This window comes from Bos javanicus, chromosome 9 (assembly GCF_032452875.1).
Source record: "Bos javanicus breed banteng chromosome 9, ARS-OSU_banteng_1.0, whole genome shotgun sequence".
NCBI classification, from domain to species: domain Eukaryota; kingdom Metazoa; phylum Chordata; class Mammalia; order Artiodactyla; family Bovidae; genus Bos; species Bos javanicus.
In genome coordinates, this window is record NC_083876.1 from 36,537,729 (window position 1) to 36,565,014 (window position 27,286).

At 35.9% G+C, this 27,286-nt stretch overlaps 1 protein-coding gene across 1 annotated transcript in view; it reads left to right on the top strand.

Moving 5' to 3' along the window:
- The window catches only part of HDAC2 (histone deacetylase 2), a 35,171-nt gene extending 20,616 nt beyond the window's left edge, over positions 1 to 14,555 (top strand). The window contains exons 7-14 of the mRNA XM_061427534.1: positions 2,651 to 2,743; positions 2,825 to 2,933; positions 8,199 to 8,339; positions 8,569 to 8,677; positions 9,327 to 9,457; positions 10,173 to 10,328; positions 13,122 to 13,179; positions 14,188 to 14,555. Of these exons, the coding sequence (XP_061283518.1) occupies positions 2,651 to 2,743; positions 2,825 to 2,933; positions 8,199 to 8,339; positions 8,569 to 8,677; positions 9,327 to 9,457; positions 10,173 to 10,328; positions 13,122 to 13,179; positions 14,188 to 14,218 (828 nt within the window). The 3' untranslated portion in view covers positions 14,219 to 14,555. The remainder of the gene's footprint in view (positions 1 to 2,650; positions 2,744 to 2,824; positions 2,934 to 8,198; positions 8,340 to 8,568; positions 8,678 to 9,326; positions 9,458 to 10,172; positions 10,329 to 13,121; positions 13,180 to 14,187) is intronic.
- The last annotated feature ends 12,731 nt before the right edge of the window (positions 14,556 to 27,286 follow it).

Genomic DNA, 27,286 nt, shown 5'->3' on the forward strand with positions numbered 1-27,286 from the left:
TAGTCTTCAAATATATGATTTAATTGTTTGATCACAAGGTTGTGTTCTTTCAGTAAGAGTGCAGATGATGAAACTTTTCTTTACCCGTAAGTGGGTAGGAGGTCATTTGTTTCATTTATTTCAGTTTAAATTATGTGGCTTTTAAAATAATTTATATTTTCAGTTCTTTCTTGCCTTGGTAGCTCATCCAGTGCCTTTACCCACTTGGTCTTATCTTACAGACCAGTGATTCCCAATGATCCTTAAACTAGCAGAGTCAGTTATACTGGAGAACTTAAAAGCACATATTCTCAGACTCCAGAAATTCTGAATGATTCTATTCTGCACACTAAAATTCAAGAACCACTGCTCTAAACCAGTAGAATTTGTCTATAACCATTGCACTCTGATGGAAATTAAGCAAAAACTTTCCCAGCTTTAAGCTTAAAGAAATTACACTGCAAGACAGTGTAATTTTAACTCATCTCAGAAATGGCAGTGGAAGCCTCTGTTTAATTTCTAACAGTGTACTTAGAATTGTTTGAAGTTGGAAGATACTGGAAAATGTGTGTTTTAAAGATTGAAAATGACTTTCAACATCTCTTTTCCTCTCAAGATTTTATACTCCTATGAAATGTCACATTTCTTTTCCCTTTAGGTATTAAAAGATATCCCCAAGTTTAGGAAACTAAGATCAGTTTCCTACATTGTACGTGTTGTTGTATTTGGACTTTCATGAAGTTCAAGTATTATATAATTTAGTAAACACTACCATTTCTACCTGAGAATTCATTCTAAATCAGAAAAGAAGTCTACTGTGAGCTTAGATCGTTGTTAAAACTATGCTTGCATTATTATTAGATCAGTAGTCTGTAGATGGAAGAAAAAAAAACAAAGGTGTGATAAGTAGTAGTAGTAGTCGTCGTAGGTGTAGTAGTAGTTACGGAGGGTATAAAACTTGGTCCAATAAGGGCCGCAGTTCTGAACTGTGAGTGAGAAGTGCTTTTAATTCACCTTTAACTCGAGTGAGAAGTGCTAACCAACTTTCTGTATTCTGAAATCTTAGTGTCAATGTGTATTCCGACTGTGTTTTTTTACTACAGAAGTCTCAGGATTTACAGCATTTTAGTTTGTCCATATGTGTTTAGTTTGTATTTAGTTATATAAAAATTTAGATTCTTTAAGAAAAATTGTGGGAGTGTGTGTGTAATTTCATGCTTTTTCATCAAAAGTTGGATCATAACAACTCTAATATTGAAGGGTAAAGGGTAAACTATGCTCTTTAAAAAATGGATTCAAGCTGAGATTGTTCCATGAGAAAAAAGTGAATAACATGTATTTGTATTAGTAATCCTAAAGATTCATATATATTGAGACATTATACAATTGACCCTTGAAAAACAAGGGGATCAGGGATGCTGACTCTCCTGCGATTGAAAATCTGCGTATGACTGACTCCCCAAAAGCAGGAATACTAATAGCCTCATGATAACATAAATGGTCAATTAACATATTTTGTACATCTACATATATTTTATGCATTCATGACATACTTTGTTCTTAATTTTCAAAAATATTTCTAAGTGCAGTTCACATGCAGGTTTTTTCATGTTGTTTCAAACCTCCAGAAAAATTTTCTAATACATTTATTGGAAAAAAAATCTGCACAAAAGTGGACCCACCATTCAAACCTTTGTTGTGTAAAACAGGTCAATTGTAATGAGAAATGTCTCTACCATCTCTTCTAAAATTATACAGTTGACTCTTGAACAACACAGGTTATGAACTTCTGAGGGACTTTTTTCACTAAGTAATTACTTCAGTGCTACACAATTTGCAGTTAATTGAATCCACAGATGCAGAATTGTAAATATGGAGGACAGACTGTAATGTTAAACTAAAGTTTTCAACTATGCTGTTGTTTATACCCCAGTGTTGTTCAAAAATCAACTATTCATAGTGTGTGTGTGTACATATATACACATATACATAAACATAGATTTACACATGCATAAATTATAATTAATAAAATAAGTATATATGTTTTGTATGTGTGTAGCTGGAACTCAGTTTCTCTCTTTTGCTTCTTTTGGGAGGTATTAATGCCTTGAGTGATACTTTTTTAACAAGTAGAAACAAAATTTATTTCAAGCCTAGTTAAATAAGACAGATTTCAGTGTTTTAGTCTGTAGCTGTTAAAACTTCAAGAAAGTCTTACCAGTATTAATCAACTCATACCAGATTGTGAGCCACAAGAAAAGGTTTTGCATTAGAGACAATGCAGGACAACCCTGTCCTGCAGGGTTCTTTGGCTCAGAGTTTGAATTTCCTACAGTTTGACTGGTAAATTTGTCTTGTGTATTTTGTTTATGACAAATTTCTTGAGTTAATATTTAATTTCAAACTGCCCTTAACTGTGTTAAATTTCTTTCCTCCCCAAAATAATCATTACAGATTAACTAGAATTGGTTCTTTTCAGCTTTATAAATATCCATAAATGTTGAAATACATACTTATTCTATATTATTTCCTCTCTCAGCCTATAAGATGAATTCAGAATTGGGTTTGTTACCTACTCTTTTAAATCTTTTTAAAATATTTGAATAATTAAATATGTCAAACTTTTTATTATAATGTATTCTCTAAGATCTACTTACACTATGTATTTTAGGATATTGGTGCAGGAAAAGGCAAATACTATGCTGTCAATTTTCCAATGAGAGATGGTATAGATGATGAATCATATGGCCAGATATTTAAGCCTGTAAGTATTACTATTTTTTAAAATGAAAAGGAATTCTAAAATGTTTTTTAGAGATATTAACATTTGTTACCTTATACATAGATTATTTCAAAGGTGATGGAGATGTATCAGCCTAGTGCTGTGGTGCTACAGTGTGGTGCAGACTCCCTATCTGGTGATAGACTTGGTTGCTTCAATTTGACAGTTAAAGGTAAGCGATTTGAAGGGTGATACTCCAGAAAAAAATTTTCTTCTTCCTAAGAACCTCCCATAAAAATTGTCTTCTTTTACCTGCTACTTAACACGGAACCACGTGTGTCTTATATTTTTTACAGGTTTTTGGCATATGTATGTATGTATTTCGAATTGATATATATAATTACAGTTAACCTAGTTTCAGTAAACTAGGTCTTTTATTTTGTCAAATTTATATATACATTTTTATGTGAGCAGTTTTATAAGACTTGTTGCTGTCCCAACCAAGGCAGTGATTTTCTTCTCTTTTTTTTAACTTATATTTGTTTATTTATTTATTCTGGTTTTATTAAGATGTAGTTGACATGTAGCCATGTAAGCTTGAGGTGCACATTATAATTTGACTTCAATAGCATGATTTCAGCATCGTGAAATGATTAACACAGAAGGTTTAGTGAACACTCATCATCTCCTATAGTTAAAACATTAAAGAAATAGATTGAAAATGTGTATATTTTTCTTTGTGATGAGAACCCTTAGGATTACTGTCTTTAACAGCTTTCATTTATAATATACAGCAGTGTTAATTATCTGCATCATCATGTACATTTAATCCCTCATACTTATTTATCTTTTAATTAGAAGTTTGTATCTTTTTATTATCTTCATCTAATCCCCTCCCCACCTCTGGTAATTACAAATCTGATCTCTTTTTCTGTCAGTTTGTTTGTTGTTTGTTTTTGAAGTATTATTGACCTGCACCATTATAGTAGTTATTTTCTGGTCCACAGCATTGTAATTTGATAATCTGTACATTTCCAAATGATAACCATGATAAGTCTAGTTGTCATCAATCATCATGCAAAGATATTATTTTGCTGTTGACTGTATTCCCAACACTATATTTCATACCTGTGTCTCATTTATATTGTACTTTTTAATCTCCTTCATCTGTTTCTCTCCCCTCTTGCAACTATCTTACTTGTTTTCTGTAACTATTTCTGTTAAGTTATATTTGCTCATTTGTTTTTTAGATTCCACATATTACACTTAGCATAATTTTCAACATTTTTGGTTGATTCTTTTGGTGCTTACCTTTCTTAAGACAATATGCAAGCTTTTTTAATTTTTTTTTGGCCATGCCGTGCAGCTTATGGGATCTTAGTTCCCCAACCAGGGTTTGAACTCTGGCCCTCAGCAGTGCAAGCCCAAGAGTTCTAACCATTGGACAACCCGGGAATTCTGCAAGCTGTATTATTATTTTTAACTTAATTTTAACCTTGTATATTTACTTTCCATTGTGAAAGAAAAGGGAGTCACCACTGTGTCCCTAACACATGCATTTACCCTTCCAGTATCCCATTTTTGCGGTTTAAATCTAGACCAGAATTTTAGTTATGGTAGTCATTGTTTATGGCATCATCAAAAACATTAAAGCATGGTTCAGCTTACTCAATTTTCCTTTTGCATAACTTGTTTTTCTGTGCAATTTTGTCATTTCCTTCGTTTTCTCAGTTACTCATTAATAAATGAAGGTGGATCAGGTTTTCTATCAGTTTTACCTTCTTGAAGAACAGCCTTCTGACCTGTTCTTGTTTGGGTGAATTTCCTCTGTAGATCTGTTAGAATGTTGAGCTGTTCTTTGCTTTTAAGTGTTAAAATCAACGTGATAGAGGTCCAGACCAAAGTAAAGATCACCATTATGGAATGAGCTGCTAGGGTGTAAGAATAAATCTGAAAATATTTTATAAGTTTTGAAAATTTATCGTACGTAGGTTAGTAGTATTAATCATGGATATTGTACAAGATTTTGGAGTTGTTTTCCTTGTGAACTTTTAGGTAACAAGTTCATGTTCTACTTGAATTCGCTCATAAAAGGTGAAGAATTCTCAGGTAGAACTTTTTCCAGTACTTACTATTGGCTTAAACGGAAATTAACAACTAAATTTAGATTTTAAAGACTATTTTATTTAATATTAGGATGGCTCCTGTGCCGGGCAGCATTAGAATTATTAGATAATCAATCTATTCTACTTATATTAGGTTGAACGATTTGAAATTATCTGTTTCCTCAAAAATGGATATGATCTTCTTAAAATCTATCTAATGTCCTCAAAGTGTGCATTACTTTGTCACTTTTCTTGTCTTAACTTTTTGAAAGTCCTTAATGCCTTTGTGTGTAAAAGTAATAGCTTTCATAACTATAAGCCACAACATTTACTCTTACTGTAAATCTACATTATATTTCAACTGACTGATAGAATGTAAGTTGTATAAAGCATATAAAGGTATTTGCAATCCCAAAGCTTAAACTTGATTCCAAGCTTTTTCCAGTGCCAGCTTCAAATCAGATTTCTCAGGTCTGCTAAAGTCAGTTTACCTCTTGTCCGTCTCCTTTCTATCTTCGTTTATATTGTTACGATTGTATGTTCTCCAGTCTTCATTTTTATAAGTTTTAGCCTTTAGAAAAATCCCTTTATAATCATTTTTGTCAGATTCTGAGATGAAGGAAAAGGAAATGTCCTTTTTTAGCCAGCTTTCTTTACTTAGAAGTCTTTAAGTTAATTTTTTGTTTGTTTCATCTTTAAAAATACCCAAATGGCTTTCCCCTATTATAAGAAGCATGCATTTTTGTAATTGCAGTAATAAAAATTGGGTTGTGACTCATATAATGTGACTATTGAATACTTAATGAAAATGCCCACAGTTATAGTTACATGAAGAAAACTTTAAGCTTTTAAAAATTAGGAAGAATTGGAAGGGAATATTTAAAAAAAAACTATCTTTGGATGATGAGGCTTCACTGGTAGCTCAATGGTAAAGAATCTGCCTGTCAATGCAGGAGACTCATGGGTTCGATCCTTAAACTGGGAACATTCCCTGGAGTAGGAAAGGGCAACCCACTCCAATATTCTTGCCTTGGAAATCCCATGGACAGGGGAGCCTGGTGAGCTACAGTCCATGAAGTTGCAAAGAGTAGGACATGACTTAGCAACTGAATACAACAGCAGCATCTTCAGATGATAGATTTTTAGGTAGTTTTCTTTGTACTTATTTTGATTTTTCCAAATATTCAACATGTATCAGTTTCTTCTGTAATTGAAGGATTTTGTTCTTGCTTTAAAGGTTGACTTATGTTCCTGAATGATGATAATACAAGAAGTTACTAGTGACTTGTAATTGATTATTGAATTATGACATCCAAATGAAATATTTTGTTTTTATGTTAGGTTTATATTTAGATTTCTATACAAAGAAATTTGTTAAAGTTGTTTTTAATAGTAATAATATAAATAAGTTAAGTGTCCATAATACCACTATCTAAAATAACCTATAGTTAAGCCTTAGAAAGCATTACTACGAACAAAGCTAGTGGAGGTGATGGAATTCCAGTTGAGCTATTTCAAATCCTGAAAGATGATGCTGTGAAAGTGCTTCACTCAATATGCCAGCAAATTTGGAAAACTCAGCAGTGGCCACAGGACTGGAAAAGGTCAGTTTTCATCCCAATCCCAAAGAAAGGCAATCCCAAAGAATGCTCAAACTACCACACAATTGTACTCATCTCACACGCTAGTAAAGTAATGCTCCAAATTCTCCAAGCGAGGCTTCAGCAATACATGAACCGTGAACTTCCAGATGTTCAAGCTGGTTTTAGAAAAGGCAGAGGAACCAGAGATCAAATTGCCAACATCCACTGGATCATGGAAAAAGCAAGAGAGTTCCAGAAAAACATCTATTTCTGCTTTATTGACTATGCCAAAGCCTTTGTGTAGATCCCAATAAACTGTGGAAAATTCTGAAAGAGATGGGAATAGCAGACCACCTGACTTGCCTCTTGAGAAATCTGTATGCAGGTCAGGAAGCAACAGTTAGAACTGGACATGGAACAACAGACTGGTTCCAAATAGGAAAAAGAGTACATCAAGGCGGTATATTGTCACTCTGCTTATTTAACTTATATGCAGAGCACATCACGAGAAACGCTGGACTGGAAGAAACACAAGCTGGAATCAAGATTGCTGGGAGAAATATCAGTAACCTCAGATATGCAGATGACATCACCCTTATGGCAGAAAGTGAAGAGGAACTAAAAAGCCTCTTGATGAAAGTGAAAGAGGAGAGTGAAAAAGTTGGCTTAAAGCTCAACATTCAGAAAACGAAGATCATGGCATCTGGTCCCATCACTTCATGGGAAATAGATGGGGAAACAGTGGAAACAGTGTCAGACTTTATTTTGGGGGCTCCAAAATCACTGCAGATGGTGACTGCAGCCATGAAATTAAAAGATGCTTACTCCTTGGAAGGAAAGTTATGACTAACCTAGATAGCATATTCAAAAGCAGAGATACTACTTTCCCAACAAAGGTCTGTCTAGTCAAGGCAATGGCTTTTCCAGTGGTCATGTATAGATGTGAGAGTTGGACTGTGAAGAAAGCTGAGCGCCGAAGAATTGATGCTCTTGAACTGTGGTGCTGGAGAAGGCTCTTGAGAGTCCCTTGGACTGCAAGGAGATCCAACCAGTCCATTCTGCAGGAGATCAGTTCTGGGTGTTCTTTGGAAGGAATGATGCTGAAGCTGAAACTCCAGTACTTTGGCCACCTCATGCGAAGAGTTGACTCATTGGAAAAGACTCTGATGCTGGGAGGGATTGGGGGCAGGAGGAGAAGGGGACGACAGAGGATGAGATGGCTGGATGGCATCACCAACTCAATGGATGTGAGTCTGAGTGAACTCTGGGAGTTGGTGATGGACATGGAGGCCTGGCGTGCTGCGATTCATGTGGTCGCAAAGAGTCGGACATGACTGAGTAACTGAACTGATCTGAAACCTGTATAGTCTTAAGTAATTTTTTTGTTCATGTCTGTGGAGAAAAGTGGTAACAAAACATCAGTTTAGATTAGGTTGTACTTAATATTTCATTGTAACCTCACTTATTTTTCCCCCCCAGGTAACCTTATATGAACATAGGATTTTCATATCACATTAATAAAAATGTGTTATATTTTAATCTTAATATAGTTGTATACTTGACTTTTCCATCAAGTACGCTTGTTAACATAGCCAGTTATGTCTTAATGAGTTTTGTATATTGTGTAAAAGGTGTTTGATGAAAGTTTTAGACTAGAAATTTTCTTAAAATTTTTATGTATTATTTGTTTTTTAAATATTTAGCAAAGCCATTTTGGTTGAGTAAAATTTTGTTTATATTTTAAAATTTTTCTTTTCCAGCTGTTAACAGTGTGTAAATATATTGTTACCCAAATCTTCTTTGTCTTAGGTCATGCTAAATGTGTAGAAGTTGTAAAAACTTTCAATTTACCATTACTGATGCTTGGGGGAGGTGGATACACAATCCGCAACGTTGCTCGGTGTTGGACATATGAGACTGCAGTTGCCCTTGATTGTGAGATTCCCAACGGTAAGTGTTCTTATTGTGATGTCTTTATTGGATGAACTGTCTGTTTGTAGAAAAAGATGGTTAGGTCATTAGAGTTGATTCCAAAACTATGTAAATAGGAGAGCAGCCACTAAATTCATTTTGTATTCACTTTTAAATATTTTCTCTGGAAATATTTTACAACTTGAGTCTGGATTTTGTGTATGGATTGAGCTTTTAATATGTAACTTTATTTCATTATTTTTAATAGAATTGCCATATAATGATTATTTTGAGTATTTTGGACCGGACTTCAAACTGCATATTAGTCCTTCAAACATGACAAACCAGAACACTCCAGAATATATGGAAAAGATAAAGTAAGACATCATCAAATTGATTTGATTAACATTATTAATGTAACTTTTGAAGCTTTTAGAAAGTCATGTGCAGTAGGTCAGTTTAACTTTATACATAAGGTATTCCCTTTTGTCAAAAGTATTTGAAACCTTAAGATTGTTGGTTTCTTTAATTTTATAAAATGATGGAAAATGTATAATAGATTATAGCTCAAAAATACTTCCATTTTCTGTTAGTTAAAATGGACTTTTTTGTTGAAAAGGGCTGTATAAGTTGTATATTTTCTTGCTTTACACAAAAGTGAAATTTATTTTCATTGAAACATTTGATAAACCTTTCTCTAAGAAATAGAGTTTGGAGAGACATTGTTTGTACCCAGGCCTGGGTTTGTGCCCTCACTCCATGACATTTGGCAAGTTAATTTGCCTTTATGCTTATATTTCCTCATCCTTGAAATGGGGGATGAAATTTAGTATCTACCTTGTAAATTTTGAGGATTAAACAGGTTAATAATAGGTAAAGTATCAGTACCCAGTAAATGTTACGATTTTAATTCTTAGGTTAAGCTAGATAAAAGATGCAATTTATTTTGCTTAATGTTTCCTCTTTCACTGAAAAGGAACTTGAAAGAAAATATTTTTTCTAATAACTATGCATGTTGTAATTTAGACAGCGTTTATTTGAAAATTTACGCATGTTGCCTCATGCACCTGGCGTCCAGATGCAAGCTATTCCAGAAGATGCAGTTCATGAAGATAGTGGAGATGAAGATGGAGAAGATCCAGACAAGAGAATTTCTAGTAAGATAGTCCTTTGATGTGTATTCTGTTACATTTTTCTGGTTTATTAAAAGCACACTACAGACTGAAGGTTTTGGTTGCCCAAGAACTTCACCTGTTTTCATGAGCACACTATTATTACTGTCTATTTTCATCATTTTTTAAATCTTATGTAGATTTAATTTCCTTTGTCTCAGAGCCTGATTTGAGTGTCAGCAATTTCATTTTCTACAAATTAACCACTTATGTGTAGTGTAAGTTGAATAACATTAAGCACCTTCTGTTTGATTCTACCATCTAATTCCACTTAATATGATTTGTAAGCTTTTAGCCTAATAGTATGCTATTATGGTATAGACATTCTAACATAATTGACATAAATGATATTTCTTATTTTCTCTCCTTCCCCTCTCAGCTCTGAAATAAAAGGTTACTTTTTATTTAAAGACATCACTCCTACTTCCTATCAGGAAAGCAATATTTTTTTCCTCCAAAGTTTTTTTTTTTTTTTAATGAGAACCTCTAATGTTCTTCGTATTCCTTTGAATTATTTCTTCCTAGATTAAAGCTAAATTTTCAATGTTTAGCAAGCCATGCATTCAGTTATAATCTTAAAATCTGTTTCCTTACTTTTAAATATGACTGGCTAGTTCTTCTATAGAGCAATGCACTTAACAGTTGTAAAATCTGTGACTGCCTTTGTCAAAATGTTATTAAAAATCTTTTAATGTGTCAGTTCGAGCATCAGACAAACGAATAGCTTGTGATGAAGAGTTCTCAGATTCTGAGGACGAAGGAGAAGGCGGTCGTAGAAATGTGACTGATCATAAGAAAGGAGCAAAAAAAGCTAGAATCGAAGAAGACAAGAAGGAAACGGAGGACAAAAAAGCAGGTCAGATTTATTTTTTGATGTTTTAATTGTAAGTTTTTGAAAGTGAGCAACCAGGCAATTTTTATAAGATCCTGAAATACTTAAACGAGTATCAGAAATAGGTGAGTATGCTAAACAAATAGGTGACTTTTTTTCCCTCCATGTAAGTAAACTTTTAGTTAAAGCTCTCCAAATATTATTAGTCACATTTGCTTCTATGATATAGGAAACTATCTCTTCTTGGCAACATAGGCTTAAAATATTGAACGTTGCACTGTGATCTAGACTGAGTGAGAGAACAGACTGGTTATAGACCCATATGTAGCCCATGAGCAGAGCGGAAATTCTAAGCTAATTTGTAACTGCCTGTAAGTTTATTTGATGAGAATAAAGCATAAAAGAAGACTCACATTATATAACCTTAGACCAGTTTCACCATTTTGAAAAGGCTCAGAGAACAGACTTTGTTATAATTTGAAAGAAACGTAAAAGCGATGGAAAGATGGGAAGGGATTTGAGAGCTGGGTTAGGAGGAGACAATACTTTCTGATGTCTTAACTTTAAAAATGTGTCTTGTCTGTTGAGGCAAATGTGTCAGTTTGTCTGTTGAGAAAATAGATGATTTAGGGCATTGCATTTGCTTTCAGAGTGTGTTATCTTTTATCTGAGTTTCCAGAGCACTTACACATATCTCAGTCATTTTATTTAACACATCATATTATAACACCTCATTAGGAACTTTACATCTCTCCCTGCTAGATTGAGCTGCTCTTGGCTAGAGAATGCAGTATCTTAAATACCTGAATTCTTGTACTTGGTGCATTTCCTGCTGGATACCTGCTACCTATATGCAGGTAACGGTGAGGAGCACAGGTTTTAGTTGACCTGTTAATTTTGACCCTATAGCATGTGGAAAACAGATTCAGAGGTACTGGGCCAACATCCTTTTTCTATCATATTGAAGTTACGTGAGTAAGCTGGCTCTCGTGTTCTTTTTTTACTAGAGAGTGTTTGGAATCTGTAGCATGTCTGCACATCTAGTTCTGTTTTGTTTGTGGATTGACTCCACTATAGGCTACTGTTCTCTGTCTATCATTTTATAATTTTAACTTCCCAATGTATTACAATGATGGCTCCAGTCTGCTCTTGTGTACTGATTGACATCCAGAGATTCCAGCTATGATTGAGGTAAGAAGGACTTAACTTTAGCTGTAGGATTTTTCTAGTATTTTTCTTTTCTCTGTCAATTTGTCTTTTCTGTAGTTTTTGTTTGTTGTTTGTCTTCCTTTCTGGCATTTATTCTTGCTTTTTAAACTTTTATCTTTCTATGCTTTTTCTTCCAAATGGGAAAGTGGGTGCACTAGAGTGCTTATCTTTCATTGCTGCTTTAGCTGAAAATGAGAGTGCCTTTTGATCTGGCTTTAATGGCCTGGTGGTGGATTAATCTCAGTATTTAGTTCCTAAATACTTCTGTTGCTGATAGTAATTGATACTTAAATTTCTTAGTTTAATAATGAAATTCTTCTTATAGTGTCTTGCATTTGTTAAAATCTTGCAACATACAGATAAAAGAAATACTACCATAGAAAACATTTTTAAAAGTCTGTAGTTCAGACCCTAAAGTTAGGAATATTTCTTTGCTCTTCATCCCTCCCCAAACCACACTTGGCACTTTTGTTTACATATCTAAAATAAAGCCAGAAGCCAAAACAAATGTCATAATAAACATGTTGCTCTATGTTTGTATTATAATCATTGCCTCACAACTTTGATTCATTGGCTTATCTAAAGAAAAAATTTACCACATTTTGGCTAATTTGTTTCAATGATCTTGAATGGATAGTGTTACTCTTACTATTTTGTTAATTTTTATTAAAATGGTAAAGTTCTGATACTTATATAGTGAAGGTTTAAAAAGTAATGGCTGTGTATATGTATGGCTAAGTCCCTTCACAGTTCACCTGAAACTGTCACAACATTGTTAATCAGCTATACCCCAGTACAAAAGAAAAAGTTTAAGAAAGAAAAGAGGGTACTAGAAAAGAAGGGTACTAGCGCTAAGAGTCGGACACGACTGAGCGCCTTCACTTTCACTTTTCACTTTCATGCATTGGAGAAGGAAAAGCAACCCACTCCAGTGTTCTTGCCTGGAGAATCCCAGGGATGGGGGAGCCTGGTGGGCTGCCGTCTATGGGGTCGCATAGAGTCAGACACGACTGAAGCAACTTAGCAACAGCAGCAGCAGCCTAACCATTATTTAAAAAAAAAAAAAACTATTGGTTATATAAGCAATAGAATTTAGCTTCTGTTTTGTCTCTGACCTTAACTGATTCTGTCCTCTTGTCACAAAACTCCAGCCAAATTGGTCTTGCAGTTTTTCCTTCCAACCTAATTCCTTGTTGCCTCAAAGTCCTTTTGAGCTTTCCCTCTGTTCAAGGTACTTCTTCCCTTTTCCCACTCAAAAGTGATTTGTTCTTCAGAATGCCTCTCAAAGGTCACTTGTCATAGCCTTTCCTGATCTACCATGGTGTTTGCGCATGTCTGTTGGCTGAATGTCTTCATAGTATATATCCTGCCTATAATGCTGTGATCCCATAGGGCAAAGTTCCCAAAGGCGGGACTGCAAATGTTGCATTGATATTGAACCTCTGTCATTTAGTACATCTTCAGAAGCTTAGTTAGTTGTTGATTTCATGAACAATAATATTGTGTATGGGAGTTTTTTATATTTTAAGTAAGATATATTTTAAAATAAAATATATGCATTTTATATTTCAAAATAGGTGTTAATCTTTTCCCAATTTTTGTTTTTAGATGTTAAGGAGGAAGATAAATCCAAGGATAATAGTGGTGAAAAAACAGATACCAAAGGGTAAGCTGTATTCTTTTTCTATTAATTTTTATATGCTATAAAAATAATGAGTATGTTTACTGGGGTTGGGGTGAGTATACATATATTCTTTGAGAAGTACTGAACTAAACCTGGAATATCATCAGTAGGTTGTTATGAGATGCTCTGAATTTTAGTATGGTATGTAAGACAATATGGAGAAGGCAATGGCACCCCACTCCAGTACTCTTGCCTGGAAAATCCCATGGACAGAGGAGCCTGGTAGGCTGCAGTCCATGGAGTCGCTAAGAGTCGGACACTACTGAGTGACTTCACTTTCACTTTTCACTTTCATGCATTGGAGAAGGAAATGGCAACCCACTCCAGTGTTCTTGCCTGGAGAATCCCAGGGACGGTGGAGCCTGGTGGGCTGCCGTCTGTGGGGTTACACAGAGTCGGACACGACTGAAGTGACTTAGCAGTAGCAGTAAGACAATATATATGTATCTTAACCATTAGCTTATATTTCATTTACTTGCTTGTTTTTCATTTATGTAACATGCCTTAAAAAATTACAAAAGCTAATAATAATCAGTGTTGTAACTGAATGTATTAAAATAGGTCAGTTTATATTCTTGAACATAATTTATCTAAGCCTTGTTTTGCTATTAACTTTTATATAGACACTCATCATCTTTCATGGTGCTCTTATTTCTATATACATGATTTTTTGGTGTTATAAGACAGGTAAATTTTAAGAATCACTGGGCTAGTATAACATAATTTTTTAAAAGACCATAATTGAGCTTTCTGTTGTCAGAAAGCATATAGATGCTTGGCCACACATAATTTTGTGTTAGCCTTCATAGGATGACTTGGAATAGGTTGTAAAACCCTCAGAAGGTCAAGGCAGTCAGTCAGTGCTCCAAAAACTCAAGGCACTACCAGCTTACATGTTTCTTGGTGGGAACCATAGGACTGATCTATTGGTCATTGCATTTAAACTGAGATTGTGCAGTTTTTAATATTTCATATTGCCTCTTTTAACAGAGCCAAATCAGAACAGCTCAGCAATCCTTGAATTTGAGTCTCACAACTTTCAGAAACCATAAAAAAGTGAGAAAATATTGGAAAGAAAAATGTTTTTTCTTTTTGAAGACTTCTGGCTTCATTTTATACTACTTTGGCATGGACTGTATTTATTTTCAAAATGGCTTTGTTTTTGTTTTTCTTGGCAAGTTTTATTGTGAGTTTTCTAATTATGAAGCAAAATTTCTTTTCTCCACCATGCTTTATGTGATAGTATTTAAAATTGATGTGTTATTATGTCAAAAAACTGATCTATTAAAGAAGTAATTGGCCTTTATGAGCTGATTTTTCCATCTTTTGTAATTATCTTTATTAAAAAATTGTACTTCGATTGTCTTTTGTCTGTTTATTACAACATGGAGTCTAATTTCATAGGCTAGTAACATGACCGTTTCTGTAGAAAAATAGAATACCCTAAAGCTGAAAGATACTGATGTCCTAAGACATCCATGAACTGTTTAGGAAATTACTGTGTTTACAGTAATTATTATTTCTTACTCTAATAGGAGTTCTACCATCTTGTTCTCTGTAGGTTAACCAGCCAATATTGGTGAAGATTAATATCTCATAATCATAATTTATCTTAGATTAATGAAACAAGCTATGCAGTTGAGATATAGGAATTAGCTTTGAGCTGAACCAAAGATTCTCAAAAACTGGTAATCGATTCTGAGTTGAAAGAAGAAATCTATGATCAGAAAAGGAAACTATAGCTTCCATACTGAGCTCTGTGGGACTCTTTTGCCAACCCCTACTATATACCAAGTAGACAAAGAATTGTATAGTGTGTTTGAACAGAAATTTCCTGTGTTTATGTCAAGGCTAAAATAAAACCTGCTGTTTAGACAAAACCTGGTTCTTGTACTGCATATTCATGGTACCCAGGTTCCACTATTACACCCAGGCTTCCAAATGAAGGAAATAAACACTTAAAAGTCATTTATCATGAGTTTATTGAATGTCTACCCACTTTAAGGCTTTGAGCATGCAACTGAACATAATGGGAAAATGCCTGCTCCCACAGCTTACACTTTAATGGTAGGAAGCAGACAAACGGGGTAATTTGTGCTCCTAGGATATGCAAAGGAGAGCAAAACATTTTAGAAACTTGCCAAAATCAATGAAATCTTTTTGTTGGGCCAAATTGATTATTTTGAGTTAAAAATTTGGACAGTACATCAGTCAAAAATATTTCTCTAAAAGCTCCTGTTAAATACTTCAGCATTTACAAAAACACCTGGACTTTTGTAATGAGCAGCTGTTCTCTCACCTGTATTTAACAGATATTTCACTTGCCATGTTGGTTCCAACTCTTTTTTTTCTTTAAATAAGTTTAAACAGAAGAAGTTGAAGCCCTCTTTATCCACTTTGTCATTTGATTCCCTTACGACTCTTCAGAAGTAACCATCCCTTATGCCTGTTTTCACTCTTGCTGCATATCTTGTAAGCATTCAAGCCCTTGTAGTGTTAGGAATTATGGAATTCAGTCCTTCATTCGTGAAATAGTTACATACATTTAGTGTTTGTGAAACACACAATGGTATTGCACATGTACACTTACGTAACTTGCTTTTTTACATTTTGATTAACCCTGTTGAACAAGTCCAACTCATTTTAACTGCTCTGTGTTAAGTTTCCATTTTAAGGACATACCAAAAATTTGTTTTAGTAGTGTAGTGAACCTCCTTGGTTACATTTAGGTTTTGTTTTACTATTTACAAATAGAAGCATCTACATAAAGCTGAAGCCTCAAGAGAATAATATGAAACATGAAAGCTCAGCAAAGTGACGTGGTACAACATTAATACACAGAAAACAGCAACTGGTAATATACACAAACAGCCAGATTTGCCAGAAAAAGTAAGGTCCTATTTATAAGAGCAGTAACAAAAATTCTTATAAATAAAAAATATAAAGAAGCTATGGTTCTGGCATATACTGAAAAAGATCATAAGATGTCAAGATAAATACCCTAATACATATGGAACAATATTGGATAAAATAATTCAGATTGATGAAGGAAGAGATTATTCCTTGAGTGGTATTGGGATAATGGGCAATCAAATGGATGAAAAGAAGTTGTATGCTTTCCATGAGAAGAGTCAGATTAGCTGGATGTTGAATTTTATCAAAAGCATTTTCTGCATCTATTGAGGTAATCAATTTTTATTCAATTTTTTCACGTGATTTAAAAATTAATTTTTAATTAAAAAATATAAACATAATTTCTGGTCAAAGGGATGGAAATTTTATACATCCTTATAGCTTTCATTTCCTTTTTTTCAAATTGTCTTGTGATGACTTACAAATTCATCAGTTCAGCATTTCTGGGACAATAGTGACTATCTTAAGTTTCATTTCTTCCTTGGAAGATTTACCTTGTGGCTACAAATCCTAACAGAGTCTTCTGGGAGAATCATATGGTCCTGATAGGGGTAGTCACTATCATTTCAGTTTTAAAAATGGCACTTTAAAACAGACCTCAACTTGGCAGGGAGGTAGGGGGAGTGGAGAAGCTCTTAAGGAAGATACTGCTATTTTCTCAATTTTTCTCATTTCCGTATGGCATGGATGAAAGCTTCCAAATTCCACTAGTCAGATCAGATCAGTTGCTCAGCCGTGTCCGACTGTTTGCTACCCCATGAATTGCAGCACGCCAGGCCTCCCTGTCCATCACCAACTCCCGGAGTTCACTCAGACTCACGTCCATAGAGTCAGTGATGCCATCCAGCCATCTGATCCTCTGTCGTCCCCTTCTCCTCTTGCCCCCAATCCCTCCCAGCATCAGAGTCTTTTCCAATGAGTCAACTCTTCACATGAGGTGGCCAAAGTACTGGAGTTTCAGCTTTAGCACCATTCCTTCCAAAGAAATCCCAGGGCTGATCTTCAGAATGGACTAGTTGGATCTCCTTGCAGTCCAAGGGACTCTCAAGAGTCTTCTCCAACACCACAGTTCAAAAGCATCAATTCTTCGGCACTCAGCCTTCTTCACAGTCCAACTCTCACATCCATATATGACCACAGGAAAAACCATAGCCTTGACTAGACGAACCTTTGTTGGTAAAGTAATGTCTCTGCTTTAGAATACGCTGTCTAGATTGGTCATAACTTTCCTTCCAAGGAGTAAGTGTCTTTTAATTTCATGGCTGCAGTCACCATCTGCAGTGATTTTGGAGCCCCCAAAATAGTCTGACACTGTTTCCACTGTTTCCCCATCTATTTCCCGTGAAGTGATGGGACAAGATGCCATGATCTTCGTTTTCTGAATGTTGAGCTTTAAGCCAACTTTTTCACTCTCCTCTTTCACTTTCATCAAGAGGCTTTTTTAGTTCCTCTTCACTTTCTGCCATAAGGGTGGTGTCATCTGCATATCTGAGGTTATTGATATTTCTCCCGGCAATCTTGATTCCAGCTTGTGTTTCTTCCAGTCCAACGTTTCTCATGATGTACTCTGCATAGAAGTTAAATAAACAGGGTGACAATATACAGCCTTGACATACTCCTTTTCCTATTTGGAACCAGTCTGTTGTTCCATGTCCAGTTCTAACTGTTGCTTCCTGACCTGCATACATATTTCTCAAGAGGCAGATCAGGTGGTCTGGTATTCCCATCTCTTTCAGAATTTTCCACAGTTTATTGGGATCCACACAGTCAAAGGCTTTGGCATAGTCAATAAAGCAGAAATAGATGTTTTTCTGGAACTCTCTTGCTTTTTCCACGATCCAGCGGATATTGGCAATTTGATCTTTGGTTCCTCTGCCTTTTCTAAAACCAGCTTGAACATCAGGAAGTTCACGGTTCACATATTGCTGAAGCCTGGCTTGGAGAATTTTGAGCATTACTTTACTAGCGTGTGAGATCAGTGCAATTGTGTGATAGTTTGAGCATTCTTTGGCATTGCCTTTCTTTGGGATTGGAATGAAAACTGACCTTTTCCAGTCCTGTGGCCACTGCTGAGTTTTCCAAATGTGCTGGCATATTGAGTGAAGCACTTTCACAGCATCATCTTTCAGGATTTGGAATAGCTCAACTGGAATTCGGTCATCTCCACTAGCTTTGTTCGTAGTGATGCTTTCTAAGGCCCACTTGACTTCACATTCCAGGATGTCTGGCTCTAGGTCAGTGATCACACCATCGTGATTATCTGGGTCGTGAAGATCTTTTTTGTACAGTTCTTCTGTGTATTTGTGCCACCTCTTCTTAATATCTTCTGCTTCTGTTAGGTCCATACCATTTCTGTCCTTTATTGAGCCCATCTTTGCATGAAATGTTCCTTTGGTATCTCTGATTTTCTTGAAAAGATCTCTAGTCTTTCCCATTCTGTTGTTTTCCTCTATTTCTTTGCATTGATTGCTGAAGAAGGCGTTCTTATCTCTTCTTGCTATTCTTTGGAACTCTGCATTCAGATGTTTATATCTTTCCTTTTCTCCTTTGCTTTTTGCTTGTCTTCTTTTCACAGCTATTTGTAAGGCCTCCCCAGACAGCCATTTTGCTTTTTTGTATTTCTTTTCTATGGGGATGGTCTTGATCCCTGTCTCCTGTACAGTGTCAAACCTCAGTCCATAGTTCATCAGGCACTCTATCTATCAGATCTAGGCCTTTAAATCTATTTCTCACTTCCACTGTATAATCAAGGGATTTGATTTAGGTCATACCTGAATGGTCTAGTGGTTTTCCCTACATTCTTCAATTTAAGTCTGAATTTGGCAATAAGGAGTTCATGGTCTGAGCCACAGTCAGCTCCTGGTCTTGTTTTTGCTGACTGTATAGAGCTTCTCCATCTTTGGCTGCAAAGAATATAATCAATCTGATTTCAGTGTTGACCATCTGGTGATGTCCATGTATAAAGTCTTCTCTTGTGTTGTTGGAGGTAGTTAATAACTAATGCTACTAGCTTTCTGTCAATAGGAGATGCTTTGAAGTTCTTAGAGTGGAGTAATTTGCCTTCATCTTCTGATTGATGTGGCTTCAGTAAAATTACTACTGAAGCTTCTCTGATACTGGAATTCATAACGTTTCTTATTGTATTGTGATATAAATGACATGGATTTTCAAGGTTTTATGAGAAAACTTCAATTTGTATGCTATCACAAGTAATAATTTTTGATTGTTTAAGATCCTTTTTTCTTCACAATCTTGTGCAAGTTACTAACTTCTCTGTGTCTTAATTGCTTCTTAACTTAAAATGAGGAAAATAATAGTAGTCCTCACCTCATTAAGGCTGTTGAGGATTGAGTTGATACAGTTAATGCTGTTAACTACTACTGTTGTTATGTCAGGTAAACAGAGATAGATGGGACCAGAACTGTGAGGGAAGTCTTAAATCTTCAAGTGTTATTTAAACATCAAAAATTGCTTCTGAGCCTTGTGTTTGAGTTTGATGCCTATTAGTACCAAAATACTAGGCCATGGTGGATAGGGAAACAATCTTTTGAGAACTAGTTTCAGCAAGGAATCTGTTAACATTTGGTAAATTTAGGGGGATCTTAGTGTCCCTGCAGTTAATTCACTGAACAGTAATCTGTCAAGCAAAATGGTTGTGAATGGATTATGGAAAAAATGAAACTATTAAATTGTTGTTGTCTGTTTACATGAGTAGCAATATTAATGTGAAGCAATAATCCTCAGAAGGGTTACAATATAAAGAAGCTACTCAACAGTTGCTGCATTTTCTCCAACTTGCCACAAGATGGCAGATGTTCCATTGTTTAAATTTTTTTTTTTTTTTTCTATTTTTTTGTTCATTTTCTCCTGTTGTCGCTTGATGGTCCATTGAACATGCTGAGTAACACTCATTGACAAGTTCTTTTGAATGCAGTGTTAAGACTCCATACCATTTGAATTAAGCTACAGTGTAGTTTACTGATTGGAATTTTTCTTTAGGTAGAACAATTAGAATACTAATTCCTGAGTTTTACATCCATAAAACAGTAGAGTGTATCTGGTAGTAAATGTTATTTGTGACTTTTCTAGTCAAAAGTAGAATGGAAATGAATATTAGAGCCAGAGTAGTTTTCTATTTTGGTTGGGAATGGAATCATTTAAGATACACAATAGAAGAGAAGGAATGAAATTTGATTCTAAAAAATGTAGTTCAGTATATAGTGAAGTTCATATGCAGGGATACTGGACTGCATATGAAATAGTTCCACAGCATTTGTTACTAAACTAAGTACCTAACCTCTTTGATCTTTGAAATTATGAAACTTTGAAGTAGTATGATTAGGATATTAGTTAATCCTGGTGGAATAAATTATAAAGGAGAACTGAACTTGGTTAAGTTGTTATTTGCTCTTTACTTAAGAATGTTTACTCCAAATGTTGATAAAATATGTACATGTACATTTATTTCTAAAATAACATGAACAGTAAAATTCTGGATTGGTAAATTTTTTTTCCAGGACCACCTTGTAACCAATGGTATGTGTTTGAGAGTAAGTTCAACAAAGTAATGATTGAAATCTAAGACTAATCTCTCAAGTTATGAATTTTGGTTCTATTGGTAAATCAGAAGCTTCTGGCTTCTCTTCTGTATTCTTTAACTTAGTTATCTTTTTTGTTTCTTCAGAAATCAACATTTCAAGGGTGACCTTCCTATACAGTAATTGCCTGATATGCAGGAAAAGTTTTTCAGTAAACAAATACCAAAAAAAGGTCACTGCATTCTGGCAACTAGTAAACTGAATGTTTGACTTAAGAGACAAGTGTTTCTCCTTTTGCCTTTTTTAATTGCATTTTTGCTGTGTCTCTAGGTGAGAAACACTTCAAAAATCTCCTTATTCTGTAGTCTAGCTGGAAAGTTCAAACATGGGTCACCTTTGATTGAATTCTAGGTGGGACTGAGCTATTAAGGGCACCCTAGTGTGCTCCTTTGCTAGATAACAGCCTTCCAGGTACAAGAAAGGAAGACCTACATCTCATCAGCCTTTCAGAAGTGGTCTGAAATGGGCTGAATTCTAATTTCTGAAGGATCCACCTGATGCGGACATACTCTATCTTCCAGTAAAAGATTTTTCTCTACAATCTGAAGTTCAAACTGTTACTAGCTATCCTCTTCCCCGTTAATCAATGGCAAATCTCTTTGGTGAATTGTAAGAAGTATATTATTTTTAGACATATTTAGTCGTATAATGTTCACATGTACTAGGCTTAGGTGCAATTTCTGTGCTGTTCCTTTTAGATGGTGAGTACGTTTTGGAAATCTCCAATTAATCTCAAATTTGGAAATCTGAGATACCTTGAAGTAAATGGTAAAGCATTGGGGTTTCTTAATGACTCAATGCCATCGTATTTCTAGAGTTAGAAAACATTGTAAGTTCATTTTATCTCAGATCTATTTCTAAATATGATGGGCAATAAATCTGAACTTCCAGGTATGCACCACAGATCCTAAAAGTTATTTCATGGTGAACAGCCTCATCTCTAGCCTTTTTTGTGCTTCTTACTTGGCCTGTTCAAAGCACCAGCACCACTTAGAGCAGCAGCAGGTAAAGAGCAGTGCTCTAGAAATCACAAATGTGGAGTAGGCCCCAGCTTTACATTATTTATTGAAATATTATTTACTTTATTGTTTTGGCCTCGTCATTTAAATTGCTATGCCTCGCTTTACTAATCTATGAAACTGGTCAGGTAACAGTTGACGAATACTTTGCTTTTCCATCATGTCTCTTCTTTTACTTGGGGTAGACATTACAAATTGATCTTTGTTTTCTGGCCTTAAAATCCTTCTCAACCCAGATAGCCATTACAGTTAATCAGAGATGGCATTAAATATGAAATGCTTTTGCCATCTCTGGCTGAAAGATCTTTCAAGTCCAAAATTAATAGTATGTCTTTTTGTTTTTTGTGTTTTTTTTTTGAATGTGTAGGGAAATATTCTGGTTTTGTAGAGCCAGCACCACACCTGTGTTCACAGGGCAGCGCTGTCACTTAAAAGTTTAAGGATTCCCTGCTTTCCTAGAGAAGTTTCTCAAAGCCTGGTAATTATAGATATTATGTAAAAACAGCTGTGTTTGCTGCTGTCTGGTCTCATTCCAGTAGCGAATCAATGCAGATGATTTGTCAGTCTTCCCAATCTTTAGTAGCACTGAGGTGGGTTTGTGGTGCTGTTGCTGTTCCTTTGCGGTTTTTTTGTTTGTTTGTTTGTTTTTTATTTTTTAATTTTTTTTTAATTTTTTTAACAATAATCAGTCCTAGCAATCATGTACACATACGAATACACAGTCTCACATCCCATAGCTATATATTCCTAAAATACAAACTTTTTAAACTTCAAAATAGAACAGAAGTCCTGATTAAAATTAGACATGATGTCTTTTTTTATCAATGAGAAATCAAATATTAATATGTTTTCTTTTTTTTTTTAATCTTTTTTTTTTTCTTTTTTTTTTCTTTTTAACCCTCCTCCCTCCTCCCTCCCCATACCATCCCTCTGGGTCGTCCCAGTGCACCAGCCCCAAGCATCCAGCATCGTGCATTGAACCTGGACTGGCATCTCGTTTCATACATGACATTTCACATGTTTCAATGCCATTCTCCCAAATCTTCCCACCCTCTCCGTCTCCCACAGAGTCCATAAGCCTGTTCTATACATCAGTGTCTCTTTTGCTGTCTTGTATACAGGGTTATCATTACCATCTTTCTAAATTCCATATATATGTGTTACTATACTGTATTGGTGTTTTTCCTTCTGGCTTACTTCACTCTGTATAATAGGCTCCAGTTTCATCCACCTCATTAGAACTGATTCAAATGTATTCTTTTTAATGGCTGAGTAATACTCCATTGTGTATATGTACCACAGCTTGCTTATCCATTCATCTGCTGATGGACATCTAGGTTGCTTCCATGTCCTGGCTATTATAAACAGTGCTGCGATGAACACTGGGGTACACGTGTCTCTTTCCCTTCTGGTTTCCTCAGTGTGTATGCCCAGCAGTGGGATTGCTGGATCATAAGGCAGTTCTATTTCCAGTTTTTTAAGGAATCTCCACACTGTTCTCCATAGTGGCTGTACTAGTTTGCATTCCCACCAACAGTGTAAGAGGGTTCCCTTTTCTCCACACCCTCTCCAGCATTTATTATTTGTAGACTTTTGGATCGCAGCCATTCTGACTGGTGTGAAATAGTATCTCATAGTGGTTTTGATTTGCATTTCTCTGATAATGAGTGATGTTGAGCATCTTTTCATGTGTTTGTTAGCCATCTGTATCTTTTTGTTTGTTTAAATAATAGGTATGCAATATATTTATTGGTTGTTGAATATAATATACTTACTATCAATTCTTTTTTAACAGCAGCCTTTCCCTCATACCTAAACATTTACCCATAGAGGTTAATTTTTAAATTTTTATATCAATTCATTATTCCAAAAATTGCTATTGGAAAAATATAAAAGTCACAAAAACGGCTTCCCTGGTGGCTCAGTGGTAGAGAATCCGCCTGCCAATGCAGGAGACATGGGTTTGATCCCTGACCTGGGAAGATCCCATGTGCTTCGGAGCACAAGCCTGTGCACCACAACTATTGAGCCTATGATCTAGAGCCCAGGAGGTGCAACTGCTGAGCCCATGTGCCACAGTTACTGAAACCTGTGCACCCTAGAACCTGAGCTCCATAACAAAAGAAGCCACCTCAATGAGAAGCCCAAGCTCCACAGCTAGAGAGCAGCTCCCACTTGCCTCAACTAGAGAAAAGCCTGTGCAGCAATGAAGACCCAGCACAAACTAATTTTTTTTTAAGTCACATACAATTTATGCCCCTCTCAAAAGTTACAGAGACCAAAGATTGCCTGTGCCAGAGTCTAATCATGAGAGAAAACCACAATGTGATTTGAACATGACAAGTTTTATATGCTATGCTATGCTATGCTAAGTCACTTCAGTCGTGTCCGACTGTGTGTGACCCCGTAGACGGCAGCCTACCAGGCACCCTGTCCCTGGGATTCTCCAGGCAAGAACACTGGAGTGGATTGCCATTTCCTTCTCCAATGCATGAAAGTGAAAAGTGAAAGTGAAGTCGCTCAGTCGTGTCCTACTCTTAGAGACCCCATGGACTGCAGCCTACCAGGCTCCTCCATCCATGGGATTTTCCAGGCAAGAGTACTGGAGTGGGGTGCCATTGCCTTCTCCGAAGTTTTATATAATCATTAATTATAACAAAATTAGACTAATGAAGGATTCTCCACTGAAAACTAGGGAGACTTAAAAAAAAAAAAAAAAGGTAAAAAAGAACAGATATAAGGAGAGGCCATTGGCCCTGAGAGTATCCCAAGATGAGCCCACCACCTGACCCAAGACTGAGACCCAGATTCTGGAGAGGATACATCTATGGCTCTCTGGCTGGCAGAGAAGTCACTGGGGATTGCATGGATGGAACTTGCTGGGAATCCACCCTCCAACAGTTGCTAGAAATTCTCCTAAGGTGGTAGGGAGATGCTGCTGCCCATTGTGTGATGGGTCCACGTGCCAGAGAACTGATTGGTGATGCAGGAGCCAGGTGCCAGAGAAGCCATTCACGCTGCAAGAACCTGCGGAGAAGAGCACACTGGAACCAGAGAAGCTCCTCCTCCAGCGCCTTTTATTGACACTTGGTATTGTGCCAGCTGGCAAAGTAGAAGTATTTAAAAATCAACTCTAGCATTGTGGTGCAGCCAATAAAGGATCTATTTGGAACTGAGAGGAAATAAACTCATAACTGGCCTGATCTTCTTCCCAAAGGACCCTGGCAAGAGCTATTCTTTGTAATGGAGTGGTAATAAAACTTGTTTTAGAACACTTGCTGAAGCCAGGTAACATTGGAGTAGCTGTAACTACTTAATGCTTAGTAAAGCTGTATAAGATAGTATAAAGATCACTACTTACTGTTTTTTTGGCCTTGGACAAGTTTCCCAAGCTCTGAGCCTCAGTTTTCTCATTTATTAAATGGAAATAATATTAATTTCGGATAGATATAAAGGTTAAATAGGAGATTGTCTCTGGTCCTTCTTAAAACCACTAATACATTTTTTTTGTTTCTCAGATTCTCAATCATGTCCCACTCTGCAAGCCCATGGACTGTAGCCTGCCTGGCTCCCCTGTCCTTGGGATTCAGCAAGTAAGAATACTGGAGTGGGGTGCCATTTCCTCCTCCAAGGGATCTTCCTGACTTAGGGATTGAACCCGCATCTCTTATATCTCCTGCGTTGGCAGGCAGATTCTTTATCACTAGCACCACCTGGAAAGCCCAGTAAAATATAAAAAGGAGCAAAAACTAAGTCCAAAAGGAGAATGGAAGTGGATACCACAGCAAAAAAAGAAAAATGATCATTTTGAAAAGTTACGGAAAGTGGTGACTGGAACCAGCTCCTACAAGGATGAAAGTCAGGAAGCAGTGAACTCCAGAAAGGCTTAGAATGGGAAGCATCACTGAAAGCTGCAGTGCTGAATGAGAATGAAAACGGGAAAACTGTGATGTCTTCAAGAGGATCAGCTTGATCTCCCTAGCCTGAGAAGCCCAACAGGCACCCCTGTCCTCCACCCCAACAGAAGAGGTTTGCCCTCTACAAAAGCTGGACCAGATTGGCTCTGGGCTCAGAAACAGAAGACCTGAGGTGACACCCTGAAAAAATAAAAGCCTTAATGCTAAACTGTGAGACCCGCTGTGTCTCAGTATAGATCTCCTCATGCTTATAATTCTTGGAGAGCATTGAGCTTATTAGATTTGTTTGTAGATTCATGTATTTCAGCAAATTTGAAAAGGCCAACAAAACTGACAGTTTTAACTCAGCTGACTAAGAGAAAGAGAATGCATAAATAATTAAAATCAGCAACGTAAGTGCAGACATTGCTAGCAAACTTACAGAAAAAAAAGAGGATTATAAGAGAATACTATGAAGAATCATGCCAACAATTTAGTAAACTAGAAGGTATGGATAAATTCCTAGAAATACACAAATTATCAAATCTGACTTAGACAGAAAATCTCAATAGATATAGCAAATAAAGGGGATTGAATCAGTTCAACAACAACAACAACCCAACCTCCCTACAAAGAAAAGTCCAGGACCAGATGACTTCACTGGCGAATCCCACCAAACATTTAAAGAAGAATTAATGCCAATACTTCTCAAACTCTTCCAAAAAGTAGAAGAGGAAGGAGCACACTATCTCATCCTTGAACCCAGTCTTTCTCTGATACCAAAGCAAGATGAAAATATAAGAAAAAACTACAAACAAATATATATATATATATATATATATATATGTGTGTGTGTGTGTGTGTTAGTTATATATATATTATATAATTATATATTAGTCAGTATTGTGTGTGTGTATATATATATATAGTGAAATGTTATAGGAATGCAGTACTAATACAATGTGGATGAACCCTGAAAACATTACAGTGAGTGAAAGAAGCCTGATACACAGGATCACAGATCATATGATTCCATTTATATGAAATACCAAGAATAGGTAAATTGTTAGATAATGCAAACTAGTGGTTACTAGGGTAGAGGGGGAATTTGGAAATAAGTGCTTAATGGGTATGAGATTTCCTTTGGAGGTGATGAAAATGTTCTAGAACTGGATAGAAGTGATGGTGGTACAACATTGCAAATGCACTAAATGCCACTAAATTGTTTGCTTTAAAATGCTCAATTCTATGTTATGTGAATTTTGCCTCAAAAAAAAAAATCTACATTTCTGTTAGAATCTCTTCTAAATATTTCTTATAGCGTTCACAGTACTGGCCCTAAATCTAATCTAATCTACCTTCTAGTCTCATGAAAGAGGCAGCATTAGATAAGCCAACAAGTAGACAATTATGTGGTTATGATTGTGGTCAGTGCTATATACAACAGAAAAAGGTGTGGCATAAGAAGAATATGAAGAAATTGAGTTAGATTGAGAAGTGAGGGATAGAGGCTGTCAGGAACGTCTATCTAAGAAAGTAACTTTTCAATTGAGAGCTAAAGAATGATTAAGAGGGTCTTACCTGGTGGTGAAGAATCTGCCTCCGAAGGCAGGGGAAGCAGGCTCAATCCCTAATCAGGGAACTAAGATGCCACATGCTGCAG